Consider the following 17,538-nt stretch of genomic DNA (forward strand, 5'->3'; position numbering starts at 1 on the left):
TCATCTCTAACAAACAGTCTATGATCTGTGCTAGGGAGTGTGGGATTTGCTTCCTGTTTATATACAGTGGTTTGCTTTGCTAATGCTAGTGAGGGTCTGGTTTTCTCCTTGCTCATTTATTTATTTGTTTGTTTATTATATATCAAATTTAGAAACTGTCCATCTCCCTCATAGCGCAACTCCAGGTGACATACAAGTAAAATATAAAAGCTGTATATAAATATTACGTTAGGAGACCATTAAAACCAGGAGGAGAATAATTAAAATTGTACTCAATAAGGCTAAGCTTAATAAGTTAATAAAAATTGTAAGTTAAAAGGGCAGAAAGAGGACCTTCAAGCTCCTTATGTTTTTTGTTTGTTTGCCTGATGGTTATCTGGGTGTTATAACCTGGGGCATGGCACAAAGGCAACACAGTGAAATAAGCAAGAAGAGTCCCTTTATTATCTCCAACTTTGTCCCCAATGTCCAAGTTATCTTCAACTGGAGAAAAACTATCCCAGGAACAGCCTTTAACTGGAGAAAATTTAGTCCAAAACAAAGTACATACAGACTGTAACTAAAAATCCAGATAAACCAAGCTGCAGTCATTAACTTGACAAGGACTTTCTGACTAGAAAGCATGGCAAAACTCACACAGTTGGGAAGACGCCAGGAACACAGATAAACCTCAATGATACCAGATAAATTCACGATTTGCTCCCAACAGCTTGCTGCACGCACCTTCCATTTTTAAACACTGTGTTCCCAGTTGCAACTAATGAAGGGAATCAGGGCCCTTTCCTCCCCCATAAGCCACGCAACTCACACAACTCACGTTGCTCCCTTCTCCATTCCTCCCTGCGTGCCCTAGGATGAAGAAGGGATGTGCCTGGGTCTTCCTCCGAATTCCCTCTCTTCCTCTACCTATCCCGTTTTGCCCAGCCAGACTTTGCCCTTCCCTAGTTTCTTCCACAGCCAACGGGAGCCACACTCCCACTCCCTGTCAGCTGTTCAGCCTCCCTCTCCGAATCAGATTCCAACAGGGGCATGACACTGGGTGTTGCCTGCTGGAGAGGATCTATTCTGGTTTTTTTGTTTCCCCTTGATTTTTTTTTATTATCTCTTTTAAATGGTGAGTACATGTGGTTTACCTCTAAGTATCTATTGATGGCTGATTTGACTGAATGCCAAACTTCCAGGAATTTCCTAGCATATTTCCTTTGGGATTCTCAGTTTCTCCCTTGAAACTATGATTGAGTCTGTCTCTATGTTGTGATTTCAGAATTGTTGTTTCATAAATATTAGCATTTTTTTTTCTATTGCAGATTCTTTCACTCCCTCATGGAAATTAAACCACAATCTCCTGAAAAACAGGAAATATTTAGCAAGGCATGTTTTCCATGTTCTTAAAATGTCCAAAAGGTTTCTTACAAGAGAATCACTTCATATCACATAGAAGGCTGAGTTAGATTGGTTAAATTTGGTTCTTGGCCTTCTGAAAAATTCTGACACTCTTCCCAAGTTAACCCGTCCAAGAGATTATTTCTTCTATACAATTGCTAGTAGGGCAGTCAATGTTTAGCTCATATCTGTCTTCTGTTGTTTTTAATAACTTTGTGTTGATCACCGGTTGTATTACCAGATGATATAAATTATTTCCAATATTGTGAGAATGTTCACTTTCTCATTCCATCAAGGGGCAACTAAAAACACAGCTAGTTGGGGGAAAGAGGTAATAAAGAGAAAGAGCAGTGGTTTCCTTATATTTTAATGTCCTATGTTGAACAGATGGTCATCTAAAACATGTTTCACGACGCTACAGGTAATCCTCGACTGATGAACACAGTTGTGACTGGACTGTCTGTTGCTAAGCAATGCGGCCATTAAGGGAATCATCATTTGTCCATATCCAGTTTTATGACCCCTTTTGCCATGATTGTTAAGCAAATCATCATTCATATGGCTGTCAAACAATTCTAGCTTCCCCCTTTGAAATTCCTTGTCAGAAGCCAAGTCAAGATTTCAAATGGTGATAATGTGATCCTGAAATGCTTCAACTACCAGAAATACATGTCAGGTGCCAAACACCCAAATGACAATCACATAACTATAGGGACCTACAATGGCTGTAAGTGCAAGGATTGGTCATAAATGGGTCATAAAAGTTTTAACGATGATATAATATAATACGCATAGTTGATCTATATAATATGAATTTTAATAATGTATTTAGAAGGGAAAGACTATTGATATTGTGTATAGGAGATGTGTACCAACTGACACACTGTACAATGGAAAGATGGTTTTATTTGATGTTTGATGTTTGTATTTGTTAATGTTTGTTGTTAAAATAAATAAAAAAATTTATAAAAATAAAATAAAATAAATGGGTCATAAAAGTTGCGGTGGTGCAGTGGTTAGAATGCGGTATTGCAGGCTAATTTTGCTGACTACCAGCAGTTCGATTCTCACTGGCTCAAGGTTGACTCGGCCTTCCATCCTTCCGATCTGGGTAAAAAGAGGACCCAGATTGTTGGTGGCCATAGGCTGACTCTGTAAACCACTTAAAGAGGACTCTAAAGCACTATGAAGAAGTATATAAGTCTAAGTGCTATTGCTATGACCTGTGAACTTCAACGTGGCTGGCTAGGAATTCTGGGAGTTGAAGTCCACAGATTTATAAAGGGGCCATAGTTGCTCATCCCTATGCTAAGCTGCAGTCACTGTCACCATGGCTTTGCTGAACAAGCTGCTATTGGGTAAAAGATATTGTGGTTGGGCGGGCTACGTAATCCCAACGGCAGACATTTTCAAGGATAAGGGGGCAGTGTGAAAAAGATATTATTATTAAGAATTGTGGTGGCACAGCGGTTAGAATGCAGTATTGCAGGCTAATTCTGCCAACTGCCAGAAATTCAATTTTCACCAGCTCATGATCGACTCAGACTTCCATCCTTCTGAGCTGGGTGAAATGAGGACCCAGATTGTTGAGGGCAAATACGCTGAGTCTGTAAACAGCTTAGAGAGGGCTGTAAACCCCTATGAAGTGGTATATAAGCCTGAGTACTAGTACTGTTGCTATGGTCTGTGAACTTCAACATGGCTGGCTCAGGAATTCTGGGAGGTGAAGTCCATAGGTCCTTCCATGTCAGCCTTCTGAGGTCGGTAAAATGAGGAGCCAGATTGTTTGGAGGCAAGGTGCTGACTCTGCAAACTACTTACTGGTATGTAAGTCTAAATGCTATTGCTAAATGGCTTTTTTTCAGAACTGTCGTTAACTTTGGACAGTCACTAAACAAATGATCATATGCTGAGGACTACCTATACAAATAAAATTATTAAAATACAAAACCAGGAAAATGTATTTCACCAGGAAGGTCCTTTTTGAAGAACTCCCCCTACTTTGAATGGCAATTCAAAGTTTGACCCCTTTGGATGACCAAGAAATCCAAATATTCAAAGCTCAGGACTTTTTTCTTATTGCAATTACACACAACATAAATATACCCAGGCTACCCCCGTCCTCCTTTTTTTTTTCCTTATAGCCACCTTATTATTGTTCTCTACTCCTTGGCTCATGAGTAAGGCTTAAACAATCCTTAACTGTATTGATCTTAAAATAGTACTTTCCTCCTATTTTCGGTATCTCCCAAGGGCAGCTTCAAAGTGTGCTGAATCCATTCGGCTTTGTTGCTTGGAGAAAAATTACAAAAATCAAGTTTTGTGTGAACTTCAAACCAAGGCAGGAGACGAATCAGCCATGGAGACCGTACATGTTATCCCTCATTCTTTTCTGCTGACTCAAGGATGGGTGGAGGCTTCTTTTAACTCACATGAGAGGAAATTCTCCAAAATCCAAGGCTTTGTTTCTTTGTGTCCTACCATACTCCGGTGCTTTCCTGATGTGCTACACTAAATCAAGCTATCTTCACCGGCCAACCTAACTAATAGATGATGGGAGCTACAATCCTGGCAGGTTGATCAGAGGATTAAGAACAGCTTGGCAGGGTTAAAAAGCACACACAAAAGCCAGGAAAAATGGTTGATTGTGGAAAACATAACATTGGTCAAGAGTTGCTGGGTTTGTTCCAAGGTTGTCTGACTCGGTGAGAACCAAAATATTTCCTTTGTCACAGCGATAGACCTCCTGGTTAGATATTCTCATAGATCTGTGGTGTATACTCAGATAGGGGGATATCTGTAATTAGCAGAGGCAGCAGAATGAGTAAGCCCATTTGCATTAACAAATTAAAAATCACTGTGTTGTTCCAAACTAGCTAAAACTCTCCATCCCTAAAATAGGGATTTTCTAATGGAAAAAAATGACTCCATAGATGTTTGCTTCTTTGGGGCAGGTTTTTTCACTCCTTATATATATATCTGAAGTTCTAAGCCACAAGAATGCAGATGGGTTTTAGAAACCCTTAAAAGAGTGTGCTTATTTGTATGTGTCCAGGTGAGATATATATCTCTATCTATAGAGAATTAAGGATATATCTATATATATCTAAGTTCTATAGAGAACTTCATAGATAGATAGAGAGATAGAGAGATAGATTAGATATAGATATATAGATGTAGATAGACAGATAGAGACAGATTAGATAGATATACTGTAGATATATAGATAGAGATAGATAGAGATAGATAGAGAATTATATAGATAAAGAAATGGAAATAGAGATAGAGATAGAGATAGATAGATAGATAGATAGATAGATAGATAGATAGAGATAGAGAGATATAGATATACATATAGATATATAGAGATAGATAGATAGATAGACAGACAGACAGAGACAGACAGACAGACAGAAAGACAGACAGACAGACAGACAGATAGATAGATATAGATATGTGTATATACACACACAACACAAGCACACTTTTTAAAGGGCTGCTAAAAGCCACCTGCATTCTCATCGCTGAGAATATCCCATCTGTAATTAAATACAGGTAATCCTTGATTTACAACAGTTCACTTACTGATCATTCACAGTTACAACCGCACTGAAAACAGTAACCGTTTTTCACACTTACGACATGGTCATAAGTGATCAAAATCCAGCTGCTTGGTAGCAGAGTCCTATTTATGACGGTTGCATGATCCTGGGGCCATGGGATCCCCTTTTGCAACCTTCTGACAAGCGAAGTCAATGGAAAAGCCAGGTTCACATAGCCAGCTGTGTTACTAACTTGACCACTGCAATGGTTCACTTAACAACGGTGGCAAGAAAGGTTTTAAAAGGGGGGCAAAATTCACTGAACAAATGTCTCACTTAGAAACAGAAACTTGGGGCTCAGTTGTGGTCATAAATCAAGGAGTACCTCCATGTGCATATCTGTAAGCCATTACCTGAATGTTGCAAATGGGTGTGGAGCCTTTTTGGAACTAAATCTACAACACAGTCCTTTCAACAGTTCCAAGAAGGTTCCACACCCATTTGCAACACTCAGGTCAACCTGAGGACACAGATAAACCTCAGGTGACATTAAAGACCTGCTAATAGAATGCAAATATCCAGCTGTCTGCAAGCAGTATAAATCCTTCCATTCCCCCACCATCCTGTCAGAGCTGAAGAAGCTTCTTGGATGAGAAGCGAAATGTCTTCAAAGAAAAACCAGAAAGTCCAGTTGCCTCCTGACAAAAGCAACTTTGGGACAATCATGACCTGGATGACTGAGAATCTCCATAGATACTTTCATCCTTAGCAATACTAACTGAAGAACTCATTGATCTGGATTTTCTACCCAATCTTATGTCCTCCTTTCAAGCTTGGTCCCCTTTTGAACAGAATCTAGACAGCCCAAAATGGAGACATGCAAGCTGAAGATATCAGCACACCCACCTTTTGGGGGCTTCTTCAGATGGTCTGTATACTTCTGGCTGAAAGAAGAGATGGCAAAAATTAGTAGAATCCAAAGTGAAGATTTGCATCAAGGGCCCTCTACTAGCCAAAAGACAATGTGAGGCGATATGCTAAAATCGAAGAGTATCTTCAACGCACACAAAAGCAATAAATAAATGTTTCCATGAATAAATAGCCAAGAAGGGAGGGAGGGAGGATCATTATTATAGCATGATAATCACTTATTGAATGTCTATAGAGCCCAGCTCCCTGCCAAAGGAAGCTGATTTGGCTAAAGCTAAACTTTCTTAATATTAAAAGCCTGAAGAGTTCCACAAATTTTTCTGGGTTCATTCATTTGTTCCAAAGGAAGGGAGAGAGGGAGGAGAAAGGAAGGAAGGAGGGAGGGAGGGAGGGAGGGAGGGAGAAAGGAGGGAGGGAGGTGGAGGCAGGCAGGCAGGCAGGCAGGCAGGCAGGCAGGCAGGCAGGAAGGAAGGAAGGAAGGAAGGAAGGAAGGAAGGAAGGAAGGAAGGAAGGAAGGAAGGGAAGGGGAGAGAGAAGGAAGAAGGAGGGAGGGAGAAAAGGAAGGGAGAAATAAGGGAGGGAGGGAGGGAGGGAGGGAGGGAGGGAGGGAGGGAGAGGGAGAAATGAGGGAGGGAGAGAGAGAGAGAGGGAGGGAGGGAGGGAGGGAGGGAGGGAGGAGGAAGGAAGGAAGGAAGGAAGGAAGGAAGGAAGGAAGGAAGGAAGGAGGAAGGGAGAGAGAAGAAGGAGGGAGGGGAGAAAAGGAAGGAGAGGGGGGGGAGAGGGAGAAATGAGGGAGGGAGGGAGGGAGGGAGGGAGGAAGGAAGGAAGGAAGGAAGGCTGGTTTTCAGATTACCTGTTGTACAAAATTATCCCATGAAATGAACAAGACCACCAGAAGATCTGGGTTAGGAACATATGACTTGGACCTTAACTTTTCTGTACACCCCTATAAACCCAGGGTCTCCAAACCATGCTGGCTGGGGAATTCTGGGAATTGAAGTCCACAAGTCTTAAAGTTGCCCCATTTGGAGACCCCTGCCCTAAACTGTGTCCATAGCCAATCGGTGGGTGTCCAGAGATTTATCCATCCAGATTTTAGGTAAGAATTTTAAGTCCCTAAAATGGACTGGAATGAAAGAGACCTTACAGGATTTGACATCCAACTCCTGTTTGAAGACCACAGTGAAGGAGAATTTACCACTTCATAGGACAGCCCAATACATTAGCTGTCTGTCCGTTCACATATAGTGGAAGTTTCTATCTGGAATCAAATTTCTGCAGCCTCAACCATTTATTTTAGCAACTTTCTTGATATTTAACAACTATTATATTTCCTGTGTATATTTCCTATGTATATTTACTTCTTCTGTAAGTTAAAAATATCCAGATCATTCATTCGTTTATTCGTTCATTCATTCATTCATTCATTTGTTCATTTGTTCATTCGTCTCCCATCTCACATGACTGATTCTAATTGTTCCTCATAAGGCTTGGTCTCTAGACTTTTTGCTATTTTGGAACTTTTCACTGCATTTTCTGTGCCACTATCATTATTTACAGGTTAATTGATCCTAATGCCTTCCCAAGATCCAATTCATATGATTTCAACTTACCTACAGCCCCTCCTCCACAATACCACCAGAGTAAGTATGATTAGAAATTGCAAAATAATGCAAACAGCCAGTGGAATCCATGGTACTCCGTTTAGTTTGACTTTTGAGCATTGAGACGATAAACCATTTTTCACTGTCACTATATCTAGGGAAAGGCAGAAAAAGAGGACATCAGCGCGAACAAGCTCAAATAGCACAACATATCATGGTTTATATATTTAAGATCCCATTGCCCTGTCATTTCAAGTGGGGTTATATCAAATTCAGCCCTGAAATCCTTGAGAGATTCAAAACTTGAGCAGATAGAATGATTTGACTCAGATTTCAGTAGCTTCCTAGCTTCCAATGTACTGGATCTCTTTGAAACATCAGAATAAGGTTCTTAGTTTCTGACGCTCAAAATTCAAATATCAGGACAAAGGCAGAGGGTGATTTGGACAGTCCTTCCCCTCAGAGAATTATAAATTATATAAATATGCTTTTTAATCATATATATACCAGGGATGTCAAACTCAAGGCCTGTGGGCTGGATGCGGCTTTTGCGGTGCTTAGATCTGGCCTGCGGGGCTGGCCTGGAAATATCAAAGGACCAGCCAGCAGTGCCTCTGCTGGCCAAAATGGGGCCTGGTGTGTGTGGGGGTTGTACATACCCCCCCTCATGGCCTTGTTTTGGCCTCCACGGCCTCCTGCAGCACTCTGCCAGGCATAAATGGGCTGCGGGTGGGCTGTGAATACAATCCATGTCCCATTTTGGCTGGCAAAGTGCTGCAGGAGGCCATTCAGGCAAAAAATGGAGGTGTGGGGGGCTGTGCATGCTTCCCCGGGCCCCATTTTGGCTAGCAGGGTGCTGCAGGAGGCATTCATCTCGTCTCCCCCACTTTCCTGCCCCTGCCCGCCCCCCCAGCCTATGGAGGAGAACTACAGTGCTGATCCGGCCCTCGAAGAAATCCAGTTTGACACCCATGATATATATGGAACAGCCCTTTCCATCCACCTCATCATGTCCTTAATCCAAAAGTGAAGACATTCATCAATGATCTCACCATATACAGTACTCAATTTTGCAATTATTACTTCGGAAAAGCCCTTTTTTCCCTGTTTCACTTTTGTATTTTTTAACAGCAGCTATGCCATGTTGAACCTATGTCTGAATCACAAGGGGTCCTCAAATTACGGCTGTAAGGGAGCCAGTCCATTACAGTCATAAGTCATAACGGTCATAAAATGCATTGGTTATCATGGGACTGATCTGATTTTATGTTCTCTTTGCAACATTAAGCGAATCACCATGGTCTTAAATGCAAATGCTCAGTTGCTAAGCAAGCATGGCAGTCATAAGCGTGAATCCCTTCTTGTGATGGACACAGTTTTTCTGAAGGGTTGGTTTTCAGCAAAACCATTGCAAAACATGATCACGTGACTACAGGATGCTTGAAATGGCCATAATTGCAGCCATGTTGCCAAGCAACCAAGTGTGGTCACATGACCATTAGGGAGGGGGAGGCATTAGAACTTCAGATCCAGGTCATAAGTTCTTATTTCAACAGTAGCTGAAACAGTCTCTAATAATAGAGTAGACAGATTTGAAGTGAAGGAAGGACACCCCCGCCTCCCCAGATAGAAGAAGAAACCATGAGGCAGCAAATAATCCAAACACAATACAAATAATTAAATCATAAAGGGAAGAAAAGCCCTGTCTTGCTCATTGGCAGAACTCATACCTCAGGCAAGCTCAGGTGTAAACATCTGAGATAAACATAACTACAAAAAAATGCAACCTCTGTGATCATATTAAGAGCAACTGCATTCTTTTCGCTGATAATGTAAATCTGTTCAATACCACAGACAATACTGCTACCCTTCAAAAAGATCTTGACTATGTATCAGAATGGTCAAACAAACGGCAACTTCAAATCTGAACAAATAAATGCTCTGTCTTACATACTGGCAAAAAAAAATCAGAAAATAAAATACAAGCTGAATAGTCAAGATCTTGTTGATGATCCAAGCTCTGTAAAGGACCCTGAAATACTCATCTCTAATGATCTAAGTGCTAGAGCCCACTGTAACTACATAGCCAAAAAGGCATTAAGAGTTGTTAACCTAATCCTACGTAGCTTTTTCTCTGGTAATATCACACAACTAACTAGAGCATGCAAAACATTTTCTAGACCAATACTCAAATACAGCTCATCAGTCTGGAACCCACCTTACATATCTGATATTAGCACAGTTGAGAAAGTCCAGAAATATTTCACAAGAAGACTTCTCCACTCCTCTACTCATTGTAGAATACCTTATGCCACCAGACTTGAAATTCTAGACCTAGAAAACCTTGAATTACGCCGTCTTCAGTCTGATCTAAGTATGGTATATAAACTCATACATTGCAATGACTTACCTGTCAATGAATACTTCAGCTTCAACCATAACAACACAAGAGCACACAATAGATACAAACTCAAGGTTAACCTCACCGAACTTGATTGCAGGAAATATGACTTCAGCAACAGAGTGGTCAATGTTTGGAATATTCTACCTGACTCTATGGTTTCTTCCCCAAACTCCAAAAACTTTAACCTTAGACTGTCTATTATTGACCTCACCCCTTTCCTAAGAGGTCTGTAGGGGGCGTGCATAAGCGCACCAATCGTGCCTACCGTCTCTGTCCTATTGTTTCTTTTATTTTTCTTATATGTACCCATTTCAGGTATTCATAACTATGTATATACTTATACCTATTATCTTGTAAGCGATTGACAAACCAAATAAATCAAATCAAATGTAGCAAAAGAGCAAAGGTAGTATCTGTTGCTTGTTAGATCAATTACCAGAACAAACAGACACAGGAATTAGATTTCTCAACCTTGCTTCCTTTCAGGAACAGAGATTAACCTTCCTCCTTCCAGACAAAGTTGAACAGGGAAAATTATCCCATCAATAAACACAGGATTAAACGTCACCAAAAACCAGTTTTAGACAAAAACTCAAAGGGTATATAACAATCACCTTCGAATATCAGTCTTTCTAGCTAGCCAAAAAAACTTTGCTGAATGTCACTCATCTTGGTTTCTTGCCATTAAAAGACCTCTTTCCGGCAGTTCTGTTTCATTATTCCATTTATTCGTCAGTGTTGTTTCTCAGCTGGAAGAATCCTCATCAGGGGGCATTTTCCTCCCAACAGAAGGAAAGGGCCTAATTCCACATCATACTCTGCAATTTTCTCACTTTGTTCACACATACACATACACACAAACACACACACACACACACACACACCACTCCTTGTCTCAACACAAGCAGAGTAGAATTGGATTTTTTGTCCCAAGTGGCAACATGCAAAATTTAACATTGTTATCTATGTGATGGTATCCTTAATAGAATGACCATTTTGGCCTTTGAGAAAAAGTCAGGAACAAGTGGTTAAATATAAGGAGCGAATATAAAAACCTACATTGCAGTTTATAAATCTCTGGAAGGAAGAGGAATTTAACTACCAGATAATAAAAAAATAAAATATCTCTGGTTGGAGGCAATCAATAAATTGGGTCAACATATAGTAGAAAATACATTTTTTTATTTGTAGGAATATGTGTGATGAGAAGTGTTTGAGCCATATTGAAATACATACTACTTTGGCAGAAATGTTCTAATATTTTACTATAATAGTTTGCACTTTATATGTTTAATAGTTTATATGGAGTTATTAGTAAACCTGAAACCATTAATAAGTTTAATATACTGTATAAGGTACCTTTTTTTCTTTGAGTTTTTTATCCTTTGCTTTGCTTTTGGTTTCTTTTTTTATTTCTTTAAATATTGTTTCATTTAACTTCAGGATTTTTAAACCGTATTTAGCCGATCTGTCAATACATTGCTTTGTATTTTGAATAATAATGATCAGTATAAAACCATATAACATAAATAATAAACTACAAAATAAATGAAGGAACAAAGCACAATTGATTTATGATCTGTGGAAGGAACTATGTTCTGCAAACCATTTGTATTTTCCCCCAAAGACTGCTTTTGTTCCTACAAAACATGGGGATTCCTTTTCCTTCTCACCTAGGTGGCGCTGTTTGACCAGAAAAGAAATAATATTAATACCCAGACTTTAGCAATAGAAAGAATGAGCTATAAAAAACCAACCTGAAATGTTCCAAAATACAGGTTGTCCTTGACTTACAATCACAGCTGAGTCCAAAATTTCCGTTGCTGAGCAAGACAGTTGTTAAGTGAGTTGTGCTCCTTTATACAACCTTTTTGCCATTGTTCTTAAATGAACCACTGAAGTTGTTAAGTGAATCATGTGATTATTAAGTGACTCTGGCTTCCCCCATTTGACTTTGTTTATCAGAAGCTCCCTAACCAAGGTTGCAAATGAGACTTCAAGATGCTGCAACCATCATAAATACATGCCAGTTGCCAAGCACCCAAAATTTGATCACCTGACTGCAGGGATGCTGCAACGAACAAAAGGGTGAAAATTGGTCACAAGTCACTTTTTTCAGTACCGTTGTAACTTTGAACAGTCATCGATCAAACAGATATCAGTTGAGGACTACCTGCATTCAGGAGGAGAAACCTACCCTGAAAAGAAGGCATCAAAGTACTACAAGTACAGAGATCGTGATGATTATCTGTCAACTTGAACGTGATGTCAGTCTTCCGAGCAAAGCTGCATTTGACTTGCTTCTTCATGCTTTTTTCCAGAGCTGCTTTTTTCATGCAAATGTGGAGTTGAGAGGCCCTTTCCCCCTTAAATATGCTGGGTCTTCCCATCTGATCAGCATCCAGGATTTGTTTTCTACCTTCCCACCAGGTTATCACATCCCTGTAGTATTTCTTGGATGGGAATAAACAGCTCAAGATGAAGCACACGCTATCAGCCTGGTAGGACTCCATCCTTTGCTGATTGCCTGGAAGAGAAATGTTCAACAAGAAATCAGAGCAAATGATTGCAGCTGGACAGTACTGGATTGTTTTGTTTGTTTGTTTGTATTTTAACCCACCTTTATTATTTTTATAGATAAGGCAGCGCGCATACATAACATTCTTTCCTCTTCCTATTGTGGTCGTAAATCGAGGACTACCTGAAGTGTTTTCTGCCCAGAAGAGGCTGCGCTAATCTAAATTAGTGAGACTTTGTTTTGCTTCTGGTGCCAGGATAATTTGGCTGGCCTCAAGTTTCTATCCACCTGGTGATATCCGGAGAAAAGCCTCCATTTTCTGCTTAGTCTGCAGATGTTTTAACCATATCCCTGGTTGCTAACAACAACAAAAAATTACTTAATCTGGAGTTCCTGTTTATGAACAAGAAGAACCCCAAGGTCCCTTTCAACTCTATTATTCCGTTATACATGGGACCTAACCAGTTACAGAAGAGCCTCAGGCATATAAGGGGTTATCGGGATGTTGGAGGTTAAAACCCACCCCTCCCCTGGAGAAAATGAAATGTTCTAGGATATACTAAAAAGGCAGAATATTTCCCCTAAAAGAGAGGTAGAAACTCAGAGAGGTAGAAACTCAGCCCCACTCCACCTTTGTTAATGGGCCATTAAGGCCTCAGCCACTATTCTACATAACGAAGATCTACCTCCTTCAGGCAGAGCCATTTCATTGCCTTTCATTGTACCACCCACAAAGTTTCAACCAAATTTAGCACACACACAGACAACTTATAAAGCTAGCTATGACCTCTGACTGCAACCAATCAGGATACTCTTCCTCTGCCCCAGGAAGTTCAAAGCCAGAGGGGGTATAAAACCCAAGCACTCTCAGCATCTCCTGCCCTTTTCTTCGACCAAGATCTCCAAGGTGATCCTGTTCATCAATAAACCACCTTTCCAAACAGCCTCCATGTTTCCAGTGTCTTTCTCCCCACTTGGAACTGAACCCAGAAGGATATTTTCTTCCAACAAGGATTTTACTATCTTTCAAATGCTACCCCACTTACTTGTCACCACCACAAGATCATAAAAATGGTTCATGTCACACCAGTAACGGCCTGTGTCATTATCCCTCACATGGTGAAATTGAAGCGAGTTATTCTGAAGCATCTCCAGCCAGCTCCAGGCAATTGGAAAACGCTTTATATGGTCGTTGGAGAATTTGCGGAAGAGTAAAACTGTTTTGCCTTGCTGGGCATAATACCAGGACATTTCCTGAGTACCAGAACAAGATTGACATGGGCAGGGCAACTCTAGGGAAGAGCCTCTCTTGGCGTATACATCTATGAGAAGAAAAGACATAATTAGGTTCTCCAAACTTAAATAGAGATAAACTAGCAAAAAGATCAGTAGGCAAGCTATGGCCCATTGACAGGATCACAAAAAAGATGTTGAGATTCTAGAAAGAGTGCAGAGAAGAGCAACCAAGATGATTAGGGGACTGCAGGCTAAAACGTACAATGAACGGTTGCAGGAACTGGGCATGGCTAGTCTAGTGAAGAGAAGGACCAGGGGAGACATGAGAGCAGGGTTCTAATATTTGAGGGGCTGCCATAGAAAGGAGTGGGGTCAAGCTATTTTCTAAAGCACCCGACAAGGAATAATGGATGGAAACTGAACAAGGAGAGATTCAACCTGGAAATAAGGAGGGATTTTGTGACAGTGAGAATGAGCAATCAATCAATGGAACAGCTTTGCCTTCAGAAGTTGTGGAAGCTTCATCGCTGGAAGCTTTCAAGAAGAAACTGGACATTTCAGAAATGATGTTGGATATGCTTGGGCAGGAGGTTGGACTAGAACTAGATGACCTACAAGGTCCCTTCCAACTCTGTTAATCTGTAAATTTTCTAGTTCAACCCCTTGCTCAAGTGGGAAACTCTATACCAGGGCTTCAAACTTCCGGCCCATGGGCCGGATGCTTCACATGCTGGCTATGCCCATGTCCAGTTTAGCAAAGGGGGAGAAGGTCCCAATACATCATGTCACTTAGCCATGACAATGTGAATTTGACATCCTTGCTCTAGACCATTTCAGACAAATGGTTGTCTAATCTCTTCTTAAAAACTTCCAGTGTTGGAGCATGTACGTACAACAAATTGTTCTACTGATTAAATGTTCTAACTGTCAGAAAATGTCTCCTTAGTTCCAGGTTGCTCCTCTCTTTAATTAGTTTTCATCCATTGCTTCTTATCCTGCCTTCAGATGCTTTGGAGAATAAATTGATCCCCTCTTCTTTATGGCTATCTTTAGATAATGGAAAATTACCATCATGTCACCCACAGTCCTTCTTTTCATTAGACTAGACATTCCCAGTTCCTGCAACACTTCTTCATGTTTTAGCCTGTAGCCCCCTAGTCATCTTTGTTGCTCTTTTCTGTATTTTTTTTCAAGAGTCTCAATATCTTTTTATATCATGGCAACCAAAACTGAACACAATATTCCAAGTATTCCAAGTGTGATCTTACCGACACATTATAAATTGGTACTAACACTTCGTGTGATTTTGATTCTATCCCTTTGTTAATGCAACCTAAAACTGTATTGACTTTTTTGGTGGCTACAGCACACTGCTGACTCACATTTAAGTCTACTAGGACTCCAAGATCCTTCTTACAGTTACTGGATCATAATTAGTCTAGCAAACAGTCCTCACCTTGTATTGCCTACAATGGCTAATAGCTAATGGCTCTCCAAGAAAATCTTTCCAGGCCTTCCTGGAAAAATTAATTGACCTAAAATCCTGTGGGTATTTTACTGTTTTCCTGTCCTTTCTGGCTCAGTTACCTCTCCAACTTGGTCCTTTCTAGATGTACTTGAGAACAGTTCTCAACATCCTGCAGATGAAAAGAACCATAGCTTTTCTTTCCTATGGATCTTGATGATTACCTAAAGTAGATCAGGCTTCTCTACCCATTGCAGGAAGGCACTAGTTCCACATCCCTGGTAAATGACCATCCAACTTCTCTTTAAATGCCTCCCCCCAGACTACCAGAAATCCATCAGCTCCTGAGAAAATCCATTCCAGTTCTTAGATGATACTCTCAACATCTGTATCAGGGTACTAAAATGGGGGTGGTGAGTCAAACCAATCTTTGAGAACATGCCTCAGTCTTCTGTCCCACACCTCCTCTCAAGATTGCTTTCTGGGTGCCCCCAATTCTAACTAACATTTACAAAAGTTTAATATTTGTTTTGCCTGAAAACAGCATCAGCCTCATGTCAATTACTCTGTCATTAAAATATTGCCCCCTTCCTTTTCCACTTAAATTATTTTCTGCAGCAACCTTTTCCTAAATTCCTCTAGCAGTATCCCCTCTTCTCTGTGAAAGCCCCTCAGATATCCAAGGGACTGGAGGCTAAAACGTATAAAGAACAGTTGCTGGAACTGGGTATGTCTAGTTTGAAAAGAAGAACTAGAAGTGACATGATAGCAGTTTTCTGATATATCAGGGGCTGCCACAAAGAAGAGGGAGTCAAGCTATTCTCCAAAGCACCTGAGGGCAGGACAAGAAGCAATGGGGGGAAACTAACCAAGGAGAGAAGCAACTTAGAACTAAGGAGACATTTCCTGACAGTTAGAGCAATTAATCAGTGGAACAACTTGCCTCCAGAACTTGTAAATGCACCAACACTAGAAGTTTTTAAAAAGATGTTGGATAACCGTTTGTCTGAAATGGTATAGCGTTTCCTGCCTAGGCTGGGGGTTGGACTAGAAGACCTCCAAGGTCCCTTCCAACTCTTCTATTCTATTCTATTCTATTCTATTCTATTCTATTCTATTCTATTCTATTCTATTCTAAACTCCAGAAGTTCTAAATTCAGGAGACACCCCCCCCCCATTCTTATAGATCTGTATTTATGGTTTCCCTCCAGCATCTTTCCCAAACAAAATTCAGATAGTTCTTACTGTTGGCATCACAAAGTTGGACAAGTAAGAAGAGGGTGGCCAAAACAGCTGTGGTGGCAGTCCTAGGAGTTGAGACAACAGCATCCATTTCAGAAGGGAGATTCTTCCAGAGAACCATTATGCGAAAACAACATAACTTGGCTGAAATTACTATTATTATTTTTTTGCTCTGATCCAGAGGAGGTTCTTCTTTCACATCCCCAGCATTATCTATTAGGTTACATTTATTTTGTTTCTAAAACACAGTCATGATAAAAGTTTTTTTTAAAAAAAAAACCCACAAAGAACATAGACATCCAACCACATCTACATCCGGCACATTCAGAGGATACCAGATGATGGGGCTTATCAAAAGGATATAAACTGGACCATAAAGGGAAGTAGTAGAGACTGAGAGACATTTAATTGGTTATTTAAATGTCAGACATTTAAAAATTGCTTGTCATTAATTCCCCCAAATGAACATTTTTTTAAAAAATATGTCTTTTATTATTATCAATATTATTGTTATTACTGTTGTTGTTATGGTTCGTGATACAGTCAGCCAGATGTTTATACTGGATTTGGCATATTTTATCCACCTATTGAGTTCTTCCCAGGGATCTGGGATAGGCAGCTGACCAATGACATTGCTGTTTGTTGCTGATAAAGATATTGTCACAGGATGTAAGCTTTTGCAAATAAAGCTGCCTTTTGCAATTGACAGGTGCCAATTTTGTCAATGCCAATAATGTTCAACTGGTGCTCCAGTTGTTTTGGGGTTGCACCCAAAGTAGCTATTCCTGTTGCAGTTTTGTTGTTGTTGTTGTTGTTGTTGCCACAGTCATTCTACTTTTATTTGCCGGGTTTTGTATTTTGCGATTTTCTCCAATTCTTTCTCTTCTAATCAGCAATTTTCAGACACTGGCATATACACTATATAGTTTTTGTCTTATTAACCATTCTAAAGTCTGGGGTGTTATGTCACAGGTATTTGTTTGAATTATTATACCAATTCACTTATTAATAATCATTATTATAGTTTCCTTTTTTATTTTATTAATTATTATGGTACAGGTAGTCCTCAATTTATGATCACAATTGAGCCCAAAATTTATGTTGTTAAGTGAGACATTTTTTAAGTAAGTTTTCATCCCATTTTATGACCTTGCTTGCCACAGTTGTTAGAAAGAAGCAACCTAGAACTAAGGATAAATTTCCTGACAGAACAA

General features: G+C 40.1%; 1 protein-coding gene across 1 annotated transcript; it reads right to left on the reverse strand.

Annotated features, from left to right (window-relative positions):
- Positions 1 to 2,177: 2,177 nt before the first annotated feature.
- Positions 2,178 to 16,526, reverse strand: LY6G6F (lymphocyte antigen 6 family member G6F). The gene is made up of 6 exons (XM_026720401.2): positions 16,328 to 16,526; positions 13,428 to 13,703; positions 12,061 to 12,390; positions 7,469 to 7,613; positions 5,832 to 5,869; positions 2,178 to 4,180 (listed from the first exon to the last, which is right to left on the reverse strand). The coding sequence occupies exons 1-6, from the start codon at positions 16,443 to 16,445 to the stop codon at positions 4,134 to 4,136; spliced, it is 954 nt and encodes a 317-aa protein (XP_026576186.1). The 5' UTR covers positions 16,446 to 16,526; the 3' UTR covers positions 2,178 to 4,133.
- Positions 16,527 to 17,538: the final 1,012 nt, after the last annotated feature.

The sequence above is a fragment of the Pseudonaja textilis genome, chromosome 2, assembly GCF_049901715.1.
Source record: "Pseudonaja textilis isolate UNSWEBS1 chromosome 2, rPseTex1.2, whole genome shotgun sequence".
NCBI lineage: Eukaryota > Metazoa > Chordata > Lepidosauria > Squamata > Elapidae > Pseudonaja > Pseudonaja textilis.